This window comes from Propithecus coquereli, unplaced genomic scaffold (genome assembly GCF_000956105.1).
Source record: "Propithecus coquereli isolate 6110/MARCELLA unplaced genomic scaffold, Pcoq_1.0 Scaffold68, whole genome shotgun sequence".
Taxonomy (NCBI): domain Eukaryota; kingdom Metazoa; phylum Chordata; class Mammalia; order Primates; family Indriidae; genus Propithecus; species Propithecus coquereli.
Window position 1 is genome coordinate 6,940,969 of NW_012152840.1, and position 17,439 is coordinate 6,958,407.

Genomic DNA, 17,439 nt, shown 5'->3' on the forward strand with positions numbered 1-17,439 from the left:
TTACTCAAGGCCTAATTTTGGAAAAGAAACCTTGGTTTTTTTCTGACTACATTTTCTCTACTGCTGATGACACAACACTATTTTTAGCCACTGTGTGCACCTGTTCTTTGGAAATTAGTGTCTGTCAAAATACCTCACTTCTTTTCCCTGTTCATTAAGCTTACCCTTGAGTTATACTTGCTTTCATTGATCTAAAAGACTTAATATTATTTTTGTATTACTTTAAAATTATACCTTGAAAACATCAGGAGAGGGTTCATCTCTTTAGAAGGATATAATGTAATATATTTCTGAAATCCCCATTGAAGGTATCCAACTTAAATCCCCTTCTTTCTTCTAACTGATATTTAAATAGGATAAGGAAATTGCCTTTATTTTCAGGGCCAGGAGTGGAGAGGCACACTTTCAACCCTGGAAAACGTGAGGCAGCCAGATGCTGCACGAAAAGCCCAGAACTAACGACAGAGGACTGCATGCTGCACGCTTGCCGAGAAGACTTGTAAAGGAGCATTTCATTTTAATTTACAGCAATCCCAAGGCCAGACCCATAATAATCCCAGTTTTTCTCAGGAGGAAAGCTGGGCCCTAATCAGAGTTTAGGCAATCCACCTGGAATTCCTCATTTAACAAGGACAAGTGGCCCATGTGTTCACTGGCATACAAACCCTTCAAAAAGACATAAGACATTGTTCCTTATTTACTAGTCCAACAACTGTTGAGAGTGTGGGTTGCGGCTATCCTGTAACTAAAATCTCCCAAAAAATGTGCCACTGAAATAATTACAAATGCCATCCAGAGTCTAGAGCGGATTTTTTTTTAATATGAAAAGGCAAGATTTTTCTTAAACAATAGGGATCAGTTGATTTGGAGTTAAGAAAGTACACTGCTGGGTGCAGTGACTCACACCTGTAATCCTAGCACTTTGGTAGGCTGAGGCAGGATTACTTGAGCTCAGGAGTTCGAGACCAGCTGGAGCAAGAGTGAGACCCCATCTCTCTTAAAAATAGAAAAATTAGCTGGGTGTCATGGCATGCACCTGTAGTCCCAGCAACTCGGGTGGCTGAAGCAGGAGGATGGATCCCTTGAGCCTAGGAATTTGAGGTTGCAGTGAGCTACGATGACACCACTACACTCTACCCAGGGTGACAGTATACACTGATCACCAAGAAAGATGATGAGTACCTGTGTTACTGTGGCCTTTCGTGGAGGGTAAGGGGGAGACACACTGGGTAGGCAAGAAAAGGCCCCTCCCATTCATTTACACAAATGAAAGTCACTGAATCTGCTCCCGGGTATATAGTCAACAGAAATGCATATTTATGTTCACCAAGAAGTACATATGTTCACCAAGACATGTACTAGAATGTTCATAGTAGCACTGTCCATAATAGCCAAAACAGGAAACAACCTAAAAGATCCACTAACAGTAAAATGGGCAAATAAATTGTGGTATAGTCACTCAATGGAATAATAAGGATGAGCAATCTATAACCACATGCAACAATATGGGTGACTCTCAATGTTGATAAAAGAGGCTAGACACAAGAGTACATACTGTATAATTTCATTTATAGAAAGTACAAAATTGGCAAAAAACAATCTACAGTATTAAAAGTCAAGAGAGTAGTTACCCTTAGAGGGGGTAGTGACCAGAAGGGGGCAAGAGGGTTTTGGGGTTATTGATAATATTCTGTTTCTTGATTTGGATGCTGGTTATATACATCTATTGAGTTTTTGAAAATTCAGCAAGCCTTCAATTTATGATACATACACTTTCCTGCTTATATACTGTAACTCAATAAAAAATTAAAAAACAAAGCCATGATCTAATAGGCAGCCTCACTGACAAACTACAGCAGACTATCTAATGTGAGCAGGACTGCTAAGGAAAGATTTTAAACTGTACATACCAAAACACTTGCCACTAGAGTTCTATATCCAAACCTTGAGGCTACTTCTGTGCTCAGCCTATAGACCGAGTTCATTCTCTTCCTTTCTGTTGTGTGTAAAATGTCTCTCTTCCCCAATACACTCTTAAATTAATCTGCTAGGATTGCTGTCATTGGGTTAAATGTGATAATATAAGCAAAAGCTTGGCAAATATAAGCACCAGGCTGAATTACAGATTTGGTTGGTGCCATTTCTTATTCCTGGAAACAAATAAGAGAAATTGAGAGTTTGGCTGGGTACGGTGACTCATGCCTTTAACCCAGCACTATGGGAGGCTGAAGCAGAAAGACTGCTTGAGCCTAGGAGTTTGAGACAGCCTGAGCATATCAAAACACTATTTTTTTTAAAAAACGGTATTACATTATCCCCATTTTTATTTTTCTTATGGCCTGGACAATAGCTCATATCCCCATTTTTAGGTAAAGAAATTGAGGCTCAGACAGAATAAACAGCTTGCATAAGGGCACACAACTAGTAAGTCAGCCCCTTACAAGCCAGGTCTTCAGACCATGACTCAATTACTTGAAATCCTATGTTCTTCCTACTCTAATAGAAAAGGAAAAGTAACTTGCTAAGACTGATTTGGAAGAAATGTTTTGCTAAACATTTAATGATTTTTTTTTGGAAGATATTATGCAAAGGAGTTAAACAAGAGAGCTTAAAACTATCTTTTTGACTCAATGAGACAGAAACTGAAACTGCAACTGTCTATAAAATGGGGGTAACACTGTAATACTTATCTCAGGATGATTGTGGGACTTGAATGAAATAGGAGAAGCACAATGCAGATTTAAGAGGGTGATGTAATTTTGTCCAAAGAAATGAAGAAATACTGCCATGCAGGCAACCCTGGGAGATATAATCTCAGAATAACGCTAGGGCAGCAGGAAACTGCCCCGTCTTATAGTTAATAAGGAACCAACAATATGAAGACATTTCATCATTGTGAACTATTTGATGAGTATTAAGTCTGAGGGACTCAGAATAGGGAGAAATCACGAACAACAGTGTAATGAATCTTAACACACACCTGTTTCAACCTGTCCAACTAAAGAACGAACATCTTATTTTTTTAAATTTATTTATTTGTTTTTTTTGAGACAGAGTCTTGCTCTGTTGCCTGGGCTAGAGTGCCATGGCATCAGCCTAGCTCACAGCAACCTCAAACTCCTGGGCTTAAGCAATCCTTCTGCCTCAGTCCCCCAAGTAGCTGGGACTACAGGCATATACCACCACCATGCCCGGCTAACTTTTTCTGTATATATTTTTAGTTATCCAGATAATTTCTTTCTGTTTTTAGTAGAGATGGGGTCTCACTCTTGCTCAGGCTGGTCTTGAACTCCTGACCTCAAGCGATCCTCCCGCCTGGGCCTCCCACAGTGCTAGGATTACAGGCATGAGTCACCACGCCCAGCCAGAAATAACATTTTAAACTTTGGAATTCCAAACCAACAAGCTACACAGAGAAAACCTACGGATAAGCAGGAAAAATAACTTTTGTCATTTCCAACATAAGCGCACGAATCAATCATCCCCCAATTTTTTTAAGTTATTAAAGATCCAGCTTCTAAGGAAAAGAGGAGCCTCTAGCAGAAATTCTGCTAAAGCACACCTCGCACTCTCCTTGCACAGCAGACTCTCACGTGCAGTTTTTCCTGGACTGCTTCATTTTCAAATGAGTTCCTCCAGGTGGGTCTGACAGTTAAACTTGTCCAGAATAGGCAAGAGTCCATCCATAGTAACAGGAAGGAGAGACAAAGTACAGCTGTTGGTCTTTCCACACCTGGGCAGTCAGTGCACTGTCCTGCCAACTGCCAGCAGTTTCTCCCAGTCGGGGGATAACAAGCCCAGAACAAACAATGCAAAGGAGATTGGGGGAAATTGTGCAAGGTGTGACATGAACGATGACTCTTTCTAATCAGTTCACTGCTTTTAACATTACACACCTGCAGCCTATTGGAAAGGCTGTTCTACATTACTTCTTCTACTAATCTGACTACACAAGTGAGATTTTGCAAGAAGGGCCAACAAGTCAGTTTTTACCTGGTCCTTCTCACAAAATAATATGCAACCATTGCTCCCCGTGCACACACATTACCCAACCAGATACCAGGAACAAAGTGCACAGCATTCACTCAGCCAACAAATATTTACTAAACAGGGAACGGTATGCAATTCTGGCTGCACTCCAGAATCATATTCTTATATCCAACTGCCTATTTGACTTCTCCACTTGGATGCCTAAAAGCATCTCAAGACTTAACATGGCCAAAACATAATTCTTCATCCATAACCCCAAACCTGAGCTCCCTAAGCATTTCCAATCTCAGTAAGGAGCTCCGCCATCCACTCAGCTGCTCCAGTGAAAACAGAGATATCTTTGAGTCCTATATCCTTCACCCATTCACCCTTCACAACCGTTCAGCTGTAATCTTGTCCACTCTAACTGCTGAATCTATCCACTTTTCTCTATCTTCACAGCTACCCTGATCCAAACCACCATCTCTCTTGCCTCCTAACTGGATTCTTCTGATTCCATTGCCTCCCTCCACTCCCCACACATGCACACCAAGTCCACCCCACAGTAGGCAATCTGTCAGTCCTTCGTTCAAAAGGCTCCAAAGGCTCCGTAGTGCCCTCAAAATAAAGTTCAAAACCCCTTAACATGACCCTATATGATCAAGTTTCAAACTACCTTTCCATCTTCACTTTACTGCACCCATCCCTGGCTATCTCCCTGCCCTCGTCTACCAATCCTCACCCTTACAGCTGATTGTACTAGCTACCCAGTCTTTCTGTTCCTAGTTCCTGCCTCTGAGCCTCTCACTTAGTACTCTTTCTTCCTAGAAGGTTGTCTCCAGAACCAGATCTACCCAAAGCTGGCTGGTTCCTTGGCATTCAGGTTTCTTCAAATGTCTTCTCTGAGGCCTATTCTGGAACACCCGACTGAATATTACACCCCTTAAGTCACTCTCCGTCACATGCCTCTCTGTTTTCTTCACGGGAACTGGAATCTTTTCTGTCATATTCATTATTGTACCCCAGTACCCAGCACATAGCAAGTGCCCAATTATTTCCCATAATTCAGCCAATATATAAGCACCTACTATGTGCCAGGCAATATTCTAAGTAACAAAGACAGTGGTAAACAAAACAAAGATCTGGCTCTCATGGAGCCTTACTCTCTGAGGGGAAGCAGACTAACAAATATCAAGCGGTGATATGTACCAAGAAAAAGTAAGGATAAGGGAGATGGAGTGAAGGAAGGGCTATTTTATGTAGGGCCATCAGAAAAAGCCTTGCCAATGAGACGGCATCTGTGCAGAGACCTGGGAATGTAAGCAGGTAACAAAGGAATCGTGGTTATCTTCCTCAGGCAGAGAAATATGTGCTAAGGCCAAGGAGGGATCCAGTTAGGCACTAAAGTAACAGCAAGGATCTCATTGTGGGGTCTAATGTACACAACAGAGAATAGTAGGAGATGAGGTCAGAAAGGCAGTTGGGGGCCTTGTAGCCCACTGAAAGGACTTGGATTTTACCCCTGAATTGACAAAATATCAGAGGATTCTGGACAGAGGACAGGGCTTGATTTGTGTTTTAAAAGGATCACTCTAGCTTGTCTAAAAGATCGAAAGGAACAAGGTTGGAATGACAATGGCTTGCAATGGAGAAGGGATTATATTCTGGATATGTTTAAAGTAGAGTCAACAAGATTTGCTGACAGATAGTGGAGTGTGAAAGAACTCAAGGATGACTCTTCGGCCGGGCGCAGTGGCTCACGCCTGTAATCCTAGCTCTTTGGGAGGCCGAGGCAGGCGGATTGTTTGAGCTCAGGAGTTCAAAACCAGTCTGAGCAAGAGTGAGACCCCGTCTCTACTAAAATTAGAAAGAAATTAATTGGACAACTAAAAATATATATAAATTAGCCGGGCATGGTGGCGCATGCCTGTAGTCCCAGCTACTCAGGAGGCTGAGGCAGGAGGATTGCTTGAGCCCAGGAGTTTGAGGTTGCTGTGAGCTAGGATGACGCCACGGCACTCTAGCCCGGGTAATACAGTGAGACTGTCTCAAAAAAAAAAAAAAAAAAAAAGGATGACTCTTCCACTATTAACTTGAACTTTTCTAATACTGGAATTACTATTTATTCTAGGGCAACGGGGGAAAGACAATTCAGTTTTGAGTATGCTAAATTGAAGATGAACATTAGTCATCCAAGCGGTGATTTCAAGTAACCACTGGATGTAAAAATCTGGAATATCAGGAGACAGATCTGGACTGAAGATATTTATATTTGTATTTTGAGTCTTCAGTTTATACATAGTATTTAAAGCCCTGAATGAGATCACCTAGCGCTAGGGAGAGTCCTATAGAAAAGGTCTTATAACTGATCTCTGGGATACACCCCAATATTTAAAGGTCAGGAAGATAAGGAACTAGGAAAGGAGACTAAGAAATGACACCCAGTGAAGTGGCGGAAGACTAGAGCGTTATCCACAAGCCAAGTAATGTGTTGAAATTTACGTCAAATTTTGGTATCTGACCTGCCACTGACTAAAAGTTTCAAATCAGAATTTAGTGAGTAAAGATAACCTCCAGGAAACCAATACTCTCTTGCCAGAAATGTTACTCTGGACTGATTCCTTCATGCTTTAAGGTGGCCTTCCATTTCTGCAGCAATCTACTCTTTACCCATTCCTACTTCTACATGCCAGACACTAGGTTAGGGGTTGAGGGAAACGCAGATATATACACTCATTCTTTGTATCTCTGACCTTAAATCATTCATATAGACGGAAAAAACAACAAAAACAACAACGACCAACCCTCATTAACATAAAAGAAACTCAGTTCGGAAGTTGGTCAAGTTGACACAGCCACACGCCACCCACGTGGGTGACAGAGGGAGGTCTTCGAGCACAGCTCCAGGTGGACCCAGGCTGCTAATAGTTGCCAACAGACTGACAACCATCACTAAGTGCGGAGGGCGGGAAGCACAATCTCACTGCACAGGTGAAGTCAGTCCCTTTCTGCCAGACCAAACCCCCATCTCCAGCCATCCAGGCCTTCGCTCCAAACCCCTGGCCTTCGCTCCAGACCCCCGGCCTACGCGGGTCCACCGGACCCCGCCCTAAACCGCCAGCGCCGGGCGCACTACAAATCCCACCAGGCTCCACGCGCCCGCGACATGCCGGCCTGCGCTCCGCCGCCGCGGGGTCGCCTGGGTCCTGCAGTCTCCGCTCCCCCCGCCGCCGGTCAGTACCTGGAAGCGATAGAGGAAGGCTTCGGGCCAGAGGAAGAGGTAGGCCGGGCTGATAAGGCCGAGTTTGCCGACCAGGGGTACCGCGACGGTGGCGGCGAACCAATAGCGCGTGATGGCCGGGATGCTCCTGAACCAGTCCCCGATGTCCGACATCTTCGCCTCTCAGGTCGCCAGGCTGCGCACGGCCGCCCGACTCTCTGTGACGGCCTCCTCACGACGCGGCCAGCTCAGCGAGTGGAAGGTGTCGAGGCGGAAGACGCCGAAGCCGCGGTGCAGAAGGCGGAGACCGGCGGACGTGGCGCCACCGAATTCGGACGAGCGAGGCAGCGTTCTGAGGAGAAAACTTCCCCTTCCGGCGGCCGCGGACTACGTGACCAGAAGTCCCGCCGCTTAAAGGGCGAGCGCCAATTTTACCTCGGGTCCCGACCTGGGCGTCCTGGGGGCGGGGCCAGGCGGGGCGACGACACGACTGGTGGGAAACAGTGGTTGCTAGGAGCAACGGCAAATTCTCCAGCCAATGGCGAGGCCGTTCTCGCCGGCGTTGTCACGCGGGTGGATCCACTTGAAGGGTAGGTACTTAAAGGGGATGGAGGAAAATGATGCGGATAGTTCCCAGATTTGTTCACTCATTCTGCAAGTGCTCGTCAGACGGTTTTCCAAACACCAGGCGTGTCGCAGCTGTCAACGTCGTCGTGATACCTTCTCTCCTGGAGTTTATGTCTTCTTGGGGATAGACAAATAATAAATAATGGAATAAGATAATTTCGGAGAATAAGAAAAATAAGATAAAATGGGATGAAGAGAAAGAGTGATGGATGGTGGATGGGGGAGTGTGAGGAGAGATGACTACATTAGATAAAAATAACCAGGGAGAACTTCTCCAAAGAGGTGATGTTTGAACTGAACTAGCCAGCCAAAGATCTAGGGGAAGAATTTTCCATGCAGGGAAAACAGCCACTCTGACTAGCTTGGAATATGGGAAGAACTGAAAGCAAAAATGATCTTAATTATTAAGCAATAGGCAGGAGACTTAAATAACCAGCAGATAAGAATCCATGTTGTTTTTAAAAGAATCTGTAAAATGATATTGAGTAGAACTTCCCTTTTGTTTTCAGATTTAGGGCCTGCAGTTTAGGATTGATAAAGTCTTCCAGTAAAGACCACCAGGAACAAACCTGTAGTCAACAAAGTTAGATTTATTAACTTACTGTACCTCAGAGGAACTGGACCCATCCCACCAAACAGAAGTGTCATTACTGGATTATGGGAAAAGGGGAAGTTTTGGTAAAAATTAAGTGAAGTGGTGTTTTGATAGGCTCAAAGCAAAGCGGAGCTGTGTGTAGTGTCAGGTTAACAGTAGGCCTGTGCCTGAACTGAGAAGTAGACTTAGGGTCCTCTTCCCTGGGAAACCTCAAAGTTAAGATAAATGTGAACTGTTGGGTCTGAAAACTCCTTATCTAAAGCTTTGTATCTGGGTTGACAATTCTGTGTCATATTGACCTGCATGGCTTAGATCCTCCAGGCAAGAATGGTATGTTCTGTTCACACTGATATAATTTTAAACAGCAAAGTTTCCAGCATTCTATTATTTTACAGAACATTCGTCTGCATCCTGTCCTTGATATTAATTAACAAAAGCAATTTTTACTGAATATAAAGGCACTAAATATTCCACAATTTAATGAGAATATACAACATCTGGTGACCTAATGGATATCAAGAATAAAGAATAATGAAGAAATTCCTCACTCATACACAACTGGTAAGAATATAAATTGGTACAGCCTTACAAAAAGATAATTTTGATACAAAAAGATAGTTGTATAAATAACAGATATTTGGAGATATTTCCTGAGGTTCCTTCTCTGCATCTTCTCTACCACCCATTAGAGACAGGATTGTGCTCTATCATCCAGGCTGGAGTGCAGTGACCAGATCACAGATCACTGCAGCCTCAAACTTCTAGGCTCAAGCAATCCTCTCACCTCAGCCTCCCTGAGTATCTAGGACTACAGGTGCATGCCACCAGGCCCAGCTAACTTTTTTGTTGTTTTGTAGAGAGCGGGTTCTCACTATTTTGCCCAGGCTAGTCTCCAACTCCTGGCCTCAAATGATCATACCACCTCAGCCTCCCAAAGTACTAGGATTACAGGCATGAGCCATGATGCCCAGCCTCACCACCATTTATTTGTACCCACTACTCATTATACCCAAGGTACAATAAGAGAAAACAGGGGTTGAAGGCTAAGGAAAGTTTCTCTGATGAACTCATAAGTATATGTGCATAAGACAAAGACAAGAACTAGAACAGACCAGGTGCAATAGCTCACACCTGTAATCCCAACGCTTTGAGAGACTGAGGTGGGAGGATCGCTTGAGGCCAGGAGTTCAACACCAGCCTGGGCAATACATCAAGACCCTCGTCTCTACAAAAAATGAGAAAAATTAGCTGGATGTGGTGGTATGTGCCTGTAGTCCTAGCTATTAGGGAGTTGAGATAGGAGGATTGCTTGAGCCCAGGAGTTCAAGGTTGCAATGAACTGTGATTGCACCATTGCACTCCAGCCTGGGCAACAGAGGGAGAGCGAGACTCTGTCTCAAAAACGAAACAAAACAAAACAAAAACCACAAGCAACATACACCCAATGTCTGTATTCTAGAATTCACTGATTGAGTGCTCTGGAATTCGACTTCAGGCTTTAGAAACACTGGAGTTTAAATTGTGGCAACACTGATTATTAGCAATATCATGTAAAAATTACTTACCCTCTCTGTCATTCCATTTCTTTATCTGTAAAATACGGGAGAGGAGGGTAATGATGGTACTGAACTCATAGGATTGTGAGGATTTAAGCCAGATAAATTTATACCCAGCAATTGAAGCAGTATCAGTGCTGTTACTAGTCTCTCTCTCTCTCTCTCTCTCTCTCTCTTTTTTTTTTTTGCTTAGCTGTCTTTCTGAAATGTCTTACAATAAAAATGTATCACTGTGTTAATTTTTAAAAAGTAAATTAGTAAAAGTACTTGTCTGCCTGTAAATTGACCTAGCCTGAGGACAGAACAGGTTCCAAATGATAATAGGTATAAGGATGACCAGTGAGAACATGGCCTATCTCTTGGAGAGTTCAAGCTTCATAAGTCTGGAGCAGTCCTCAAATCTTCATTTTTTAAAATCCTCCCTGCCCCACTCCCCCCTCCCATGTGATTCTGATGCAGTGATCTGCAAACCATTCTTTGAGGACCATTAGATTAGATGGACATTCAGGATTTTTCTCTTTGTCTTTATAAAATCACTATATATTGCAATAAGCTATTCCAATAAACACAAAGATGATATTAGATATCTTAAATAAAGAACTTCCGCAGTCTTCCCAGGCAATTTGCTTTAGAATTTAATTATTTAACTTGTAAGGAAGTTCCTGTATTACTGCCATCAATACAAGCCATCATGAAAAAAACATGCAGGTAAATGATGTCGGGCTAGATTCTAGAACAAAATGTGAAGATATGGGGCAAAAAATATGGAAAAAGGGCACTCCCATGAATTATTGATGAGAATATACATTGGTACAGCCTCTACTGCAAGCAATTTGGCAATATTTAAATGCACTTCTAGGAATTTAAGCTTTAGATAGATTCCAACATATTTTTAAATGTAGGCTAGTCATTGCTGCAGTTTTTTAAATAGCAAGATTAGAAACAACTGAATATCTGCCTATAAGAAACTAATTAAACTATGGTTTACCCATATAATCCAATACTATGCGACCTTTATTAGAATAAGATAACTTTGTATACCTTAAAGTGGAATGATCCCTAACACATAGAATTAAGAAAAAAAGAGTTACAGTACAACATGCATAGTATGCCATTATACCATTGCATTGCACAGAAAGCACACACACAAATATACATACAGTATTTGATTGAAACAGTGGTTACTTCTGGGAAGGAGAACTCAGAGGCTGGGAGACAGGGGTGGGAAGGTGATGTTTTAATGCATATCCTTTTGTACCTTTTAAATTTTGTTCCATGTATTTAAAAATTAATTTTAAAACTATATGGAGGTTTGCTCAAAAAGGAATGGGTTTGATAGTCAGAAACTTCAGAAAGATGAAGAAGTGAAAAAAAGGTGGCCTTAGCTATGTCTTTCCTGCTATAATTGAAATATCTTTCCTATTGTTTCTCTAAAAAACAAAACTTCAAAAACTTGGAGGGAGACCAACAGTCAAGAGCACAGCATTGCCTAGCAGTGAAGCTTGGCCCTGTGCTGCCAAGAGCTGCTGACAGCAGGCTGGGGACTCCAATTTTGCTCTGTCACAACAGTCACATAGGAGCACCATCCTTGTGGGATGCTTGCCACGTCAGTGTCATCTTTCTTCAAGAAGTTCAAAGGACATTGCAAATATGAAATTAATCCCTGTGTTAACTAGGAGGCAGTTTTGTTAGCCCCATCTTACAGATGACGACGCTATGGCAAGAATAATAACTTGTCATTGTCATGCCAAGCAGAACCAGTCCTGTCCTGTATTTTTAGCTAAAGGCTTGGGATAATTTTTTTTTGTTCAAATGTTGACACACCAGGCTGGGAGAAAAAGGGGTTATAAATAACATGTAAAGCATTTCCCATTTGTTATTCTGATGCACGTGTGTGTGTGTGTGTGTGTGTGTGTGTGTACTAAAAATCAGCCTTTGCTACATTGTAAAGGATTCACTCTGGATTCTAGTCCTTCCTCGGCCCTTTGCTGATTGTGTGACCATGGGCAAGTCACTAACCTCTTAGCTGACTCATCCAAATGGGAAAATAGTATTGCAGCCTACATCTAGCTTTGTTTGTTTCTAGAGCCTGCTCTTTACCAAGCTCTGGGCTTGTACTTTACACGCACCACCTCACTTAACATTCATACTAATCTCTGTAGGTGGGTACTATTATTATGCAAACTGAAAACCAGAGATTAACTAATTTATCCAAAATCACATAACTAGTAAATTGTGATTCAAATCCAGGTTTGTCCAACTCTAGAACCCTTCTTCTAACCACTCTACTTTTTACCTCTGTAACAAATGTATAGGCTCTTTAATAAAAACTCCAAAGCAGCTCATAGGTACTAGTTTTACTCTAATAACCAACACCAGAGACCAGCACATGAGAGGCACTCAATGTTTCGTGGGTAAATAAACCAGGCTGGCAGACCCAAAGAGTTTATGCAGGAAGTATTTGGAATAAAATAATTCCTTTAATATCCAACTTCTCTAAACTAACAATTCTGCAAATGAAAATAATCAGAATAGCAATAATTACTGATGTTCATAACTTATATTTATCAACTCATAGTTTATAGTCATAATCAGAACAGTAGTTAATGATATTCACTCAAGATAGGCCTGTAAGGATCTAAAATACCTTCCTTCTGAATCAAAGACAAATTTTTCAAGCTAATGTCAGTGTTAGAAATGTGAGGCATAAACTGATAAGAACAGATACTACATTTGATCTTAAGGAAGCAATTGTGAGGTGTATTTAAATGCAAGGCTCTTATCAGTTGGCCTTGGACCCAAGTCATTAACTGTGAGGTAAACATCCCATTAGAATTAAGGTACAGCCAAAACTCTCAAAAAAGCCTTCAATTGGTGACTCATCTGGAGAAAGACATATTAACCTGGACCCTGAGCCATTGCAAAGATATGAGGCCTGTTCCCATCACTATCAGGTAACAGCTGTTAACCAAAATGTAAACAAGACTATGAGCTTTGTGATTAAAAACTTTAGGGGCAGCCAGGCACAGTGGTTCACAGCTGTAATCCCAGCACTTTGAGAGGCTGAGGCAAGAGGATCACTTGAGGCCAGGAGTTGGAGACCAGCCTGGGCAAAGTAGCAAAACCCTGTCTCTACAGAAAATTTAAAAATTAGCCAGGCATGGTGGCGTGCACCTGTAATCCTAGGTACTCAGGAAGCTAAGGCAAGAAGATCACCAGAGCCCAGGAGTTGGAGGCTACGGTGAGCTATGATCATGCCATTGTACTCCAGCCTGGGCAACAGAGCAAAACTCGTCTCTTAAAAAAACAAACAACCAAAAAAGCCTTAGGGGCAGGTTGTTCCCTAGGAATGAACAGAGTAATTAGAGGAGGATTTGGGGGAGGGAGGATGCTTATTGAAAAGAAGACGCAGGTATATTAATAAAAATCATACTCTCTCCTAGTCTTTGTCCATATGTCAGGTTTCAGTGTGAAAATGTCAGTTCTTAGTGCACTCATGGCCTAAGAATGACTAGATACACCAAAGGGGAGGCAAGCACGAAAATGAGATTTATTGAGGAAAGAAAAATAGGATTATAGGGCAAGAGCAAGATATAGGTTTACAGAACATGATACATACTCCACAGATGACGACTGGACCCATTGTCGCAGCAAAGGGAGAGCAAAAGAAAGGGCACAAAAAGGGACTTGGTTATGGTCTGCATCTTGTTTTACAGTGCCCTGATTGGGACCTTCATAGTGGCTCAGACGTCTCCATAGAACCGCTTTGATTGGACAGTTGGGAGTTGCATTACTATGCATGTGCTTTGTTCTAGGTCAATTACTGGACTCCGTGGTACCTATGTTGCTTGGCCCATGGGCTAGAGAGTCCTCTGCATTCTTTCACAGCTGGCGCACTAAGTTCTAACTGGCAGCTTCGTAGGGTATTCCCTCCTCCCCCGGGGTATTGCAGTCGCTTGGGTGATTAGGGTGGAGCAGGACCAAGATGGGGGCAACAACACCCACTTTGTCCCTAGGATACCCAGAATCCCTGGCTAACTACCTGACACATAAACATACTATTGTCTGGTCTTTTCATTTAACTTTACATTTAAAAAGGCATTCTCTGTTTCTACAAGGTCTGAATAACTAATATCATTTTGATGACTAATAGGGCATAATCTTTTGGCCATTTTCCTATTTCTGATACCTGTTTTTTAGATACTATATATAGCTCTACAATGAACATCTTTATGCATATATGCTTTCATATACTCATAGCTACCTTTTTTAAATTTACTAATGTCAGGTCAGCAATCTAGTTCTTGGTTCTTGGTGTGCTCTTGGCCGAAGAATGACCAGACACACCAAAAGCAAGGTAAGCACAAAAATGAGGTTTATTGAGGAAAAGCAAGATAGGTTTATAGAGCAAGAGCAAGATGCACTCGCCACAGACAACAAACGGGCCTCCTTTCATAACAAGAGGCTCTGGTTATGGTCTGGGGTCCTGTTTTATATTGTCTGGATTGGTCCCTCTTCATGGTTCAAATGTCACCATTGAACCACTTTGATGGACAATTAATGACATGATAATTAGCCTTAAGTTACTCTAGGTCGTTTTCCAGATCCTATTGTACCTGGGCTGTCTGGTCCATAGGCTGGGGAATTCCCTGCATTCCTTTGCAGATTGACAGGGTGTACCTCCTTCCCCTGCCAATGGAGGAAGTTTGCTTTAGAATTTAATTATTTAACTTACAAGGAAGCTCCTGTGTTACCACCATTAACGTGGTTAATATCCCTAAGTATATAAAGAATTTATAAAAAATTAGGGGAAAAAACCCAAAAACTCTATAGAAAAATGGAAGAAATACAAAAAACAGATAATTCACAAAAAAATAAATTATTCTAAAAGATACTAAACTTTTCTCATAATAAGAGAAATGTGAATTAAAACCATACAGAGATACTATTTCTCACCTATCTGATGGGCAAAAAATAATATTATACAATAGGAAATGTGTAACAATAGAAATAATATATGCATTTACACTTTAACCTGACGGTATCGATTTTAGTAATTTACCTTGAAGATAAATCAGTAACAGTGTAAAATATTATATAAAAATAAGATACAAGGTTATTTGATGTTGCAATATTTGTAATTGCAACATATGGAAAGAACGTAAGTGTCCATACATAGCAGATTGGTTGAATAAACTATAATATGTTCATATATTAGAGTAATATGTAGCTATAAACAAAGAGTAAGAAAGCTTTCTATGAACACAGAAGGAACAATTTCCAGGATAAGTGGAAAAAGCAAAGTTCAAAATAGTGTATATAATATGCTACTTTTCATGTAAGATAGAAGAGAAAATACAAATATACACACACAGGTTAAAAAGAACAAGAAAGTATAATCTTTTTCTCAAGCAGTAGCTGTGCAGGAAAATTTAATGCATATTAAATCCCAGGAAATATTCTTTACGTTTTATGCAAAACAGAATTAGTTCTAGGTTTAGATATTACACACAGGGTTTTCACTTACAGGAATATCTCGAGAATTTGCAAAAGGGTATAAGACTGTCTTACACATTGTAGAATGTCTGCCTAGCACCCCTGGTCCCTGCCCTAAATGCCAGCTGTGTCTCCTAGTCTTTGTGATAACTCAAAACAACCCTGTAGTGGGTTGGATTGGGTTACCCCTCACCCAAAAATGTTAAAGTTCTCACATCTGGTACCTGTGAATGTGACCTTATTTTGAAATAGAATCTTTGCAGATGTGATCAGGTTGAAGTCATACTGAATTAGGGTGAGCCCAAATCCAATGACTGTGGTCTTTATAAAAAGAGAAAATGAAGACACAGCCACACAGCGGAGAAGGCCATGTGAAGACAGAGGCAGAGACTGAGTAATAATGCATCTACAAACCAAGGGATGCCAAGGATTGCCAACAACCACTAGAAACTAGGAGAAAGGCATGGAACAGGCCCTCCCCTCATGCCTCCAGTAGGAATGAACTCTGCTAGTACCTTCATTTCTGACTTCTGGCCTCCAGAAATGGTAAAGAATAAATTTCTGTTGTTTTAAATCACCTAGTTTGTGCTACTTTTTTATGGTAGCCCTAGAAAATTAACATAACGCCCCCCAACCCAGTGTAGGGCACTATTGAAAACCTGTCTTTGGGGCTTCCTTCTGCACCATTCAGATGACACCCTTCAGCAGCACCTTCCCTGCACGTCTTAACCCGAGTACCATTACCCTCCATCATTCTCATCCCTTTACTCTTCTTACCATGTTTCCTCACTTTTCATTACTTAACATAACATCACTTACTCATTTTCTTGTTTGTTTATTGTCTGTTTCCCCAACTAGAATGCAAGCTCCATGCAAATGCAACTTTGTCTTGTTCACTGCTGTAGCCCAGTGCCCAGAACAGGTCTTGCACACCATAGGAGCTTAGTTAACATTTATTGAACGAATGAATGGGGATCACCTTTGTAAAAAGAGGGCAAATGTAAGCTTGGTATCATGAGGGATAAAAGAGAACAGTTTACCTGGAGAAAAGAGCAAAGAGAGGCACCAAGAATACCTGAGAGTCAGAAATCTTAGAGGAAAAATAAAGTAATTTGAGATGTTTTAGTGAAAGTTGGATGTAGAACCACTTTTAGTCACAGGATATTATTGCTGTTGCTGGAGATGTGATGTGCAAACATGCATATGCTTGACTGGCAAGGCATTTGAGCCAAAAATGCTACATCTGTCATATTTGTTTGAAGTTAATCCAAGTAGGCTGAACACACATTTAGAGAGCTCTGAGAGAATTTTATATCTTGTACATGCTGCCAAAAGTAGCAAGGGAAAATGTGTTGGGAAGAGAAAGTGTACATACTAAACAGCCAAAATGGTGCATGTGTTAGGTTATGTACAGGGTTTCTCAACCTGGGCACTGTTGACACTTTGGGTTGGATAGTTCTTTGCTTGTGAGCAGCTGTCCTGTGCATTGTAGGATGATTAGCAGCATCCATGGCCCCCATGTGACAATAGCACTCCCTCCCCAGTTATGACAATTAAAAATGTCTGCAGACATCACCAAATGTCCTCTACAGAGCAAAATCACCTCTGGTTGAGAACTGCTGAGTTATATGTGATGCTTGTCCATTCTCCTCCTTCTTTAGCAACTGCCCATACATCCCAACACACACACACACACACACACACACACACACACACACACACACACACATCCTTTTAGGACACTCCCACCCAAAAAAGGATGATTTATTCCTGTGTATACTCCTTCTAAATGTGCCCCTGGGATTACCTGCCATCATCTGTGGTCAACAATTACATGAAGACTCACTCTTGCCCTCTTGCCATGTGATGCCCTTCACTATGCTCTGACACCGAAAGAAAGGCCCTCATTAGAGGCTACCACCTTGATATTGGACTTCCCAGCCTTCAGAGCTATAATAAATAACTTTTTTTTTTTG

General features: G+C 41.6%; 1 protein-coding gene across 1 annotated transcript in view; it reads right to left on the reverse strand.

Moving 5' to 3' along the window:
• The window catches only part of DERL1 (derlin 1), a 37,401-nt gene extending 29,739 nt beyond the window's left edge, over nucleotides 1-7,662 (reverse strand). The window contains exon 1 of the mRNA XM_012660843.1: nucleotides 7,211-7,662. Coding sequence (XP_012516297.1) covers nucleotides 7,211-7,363 — 153 coding nt within the window. The 5' untranslated portion in view covers nucleotides 7,364-7,662. The remainder of the gene's footprint in view (nucleotides 1-7,210) is intronic.
• Between the last annotated feature and the right edge of the window lie 9,777 nt (nucleotides 7,663-17,439).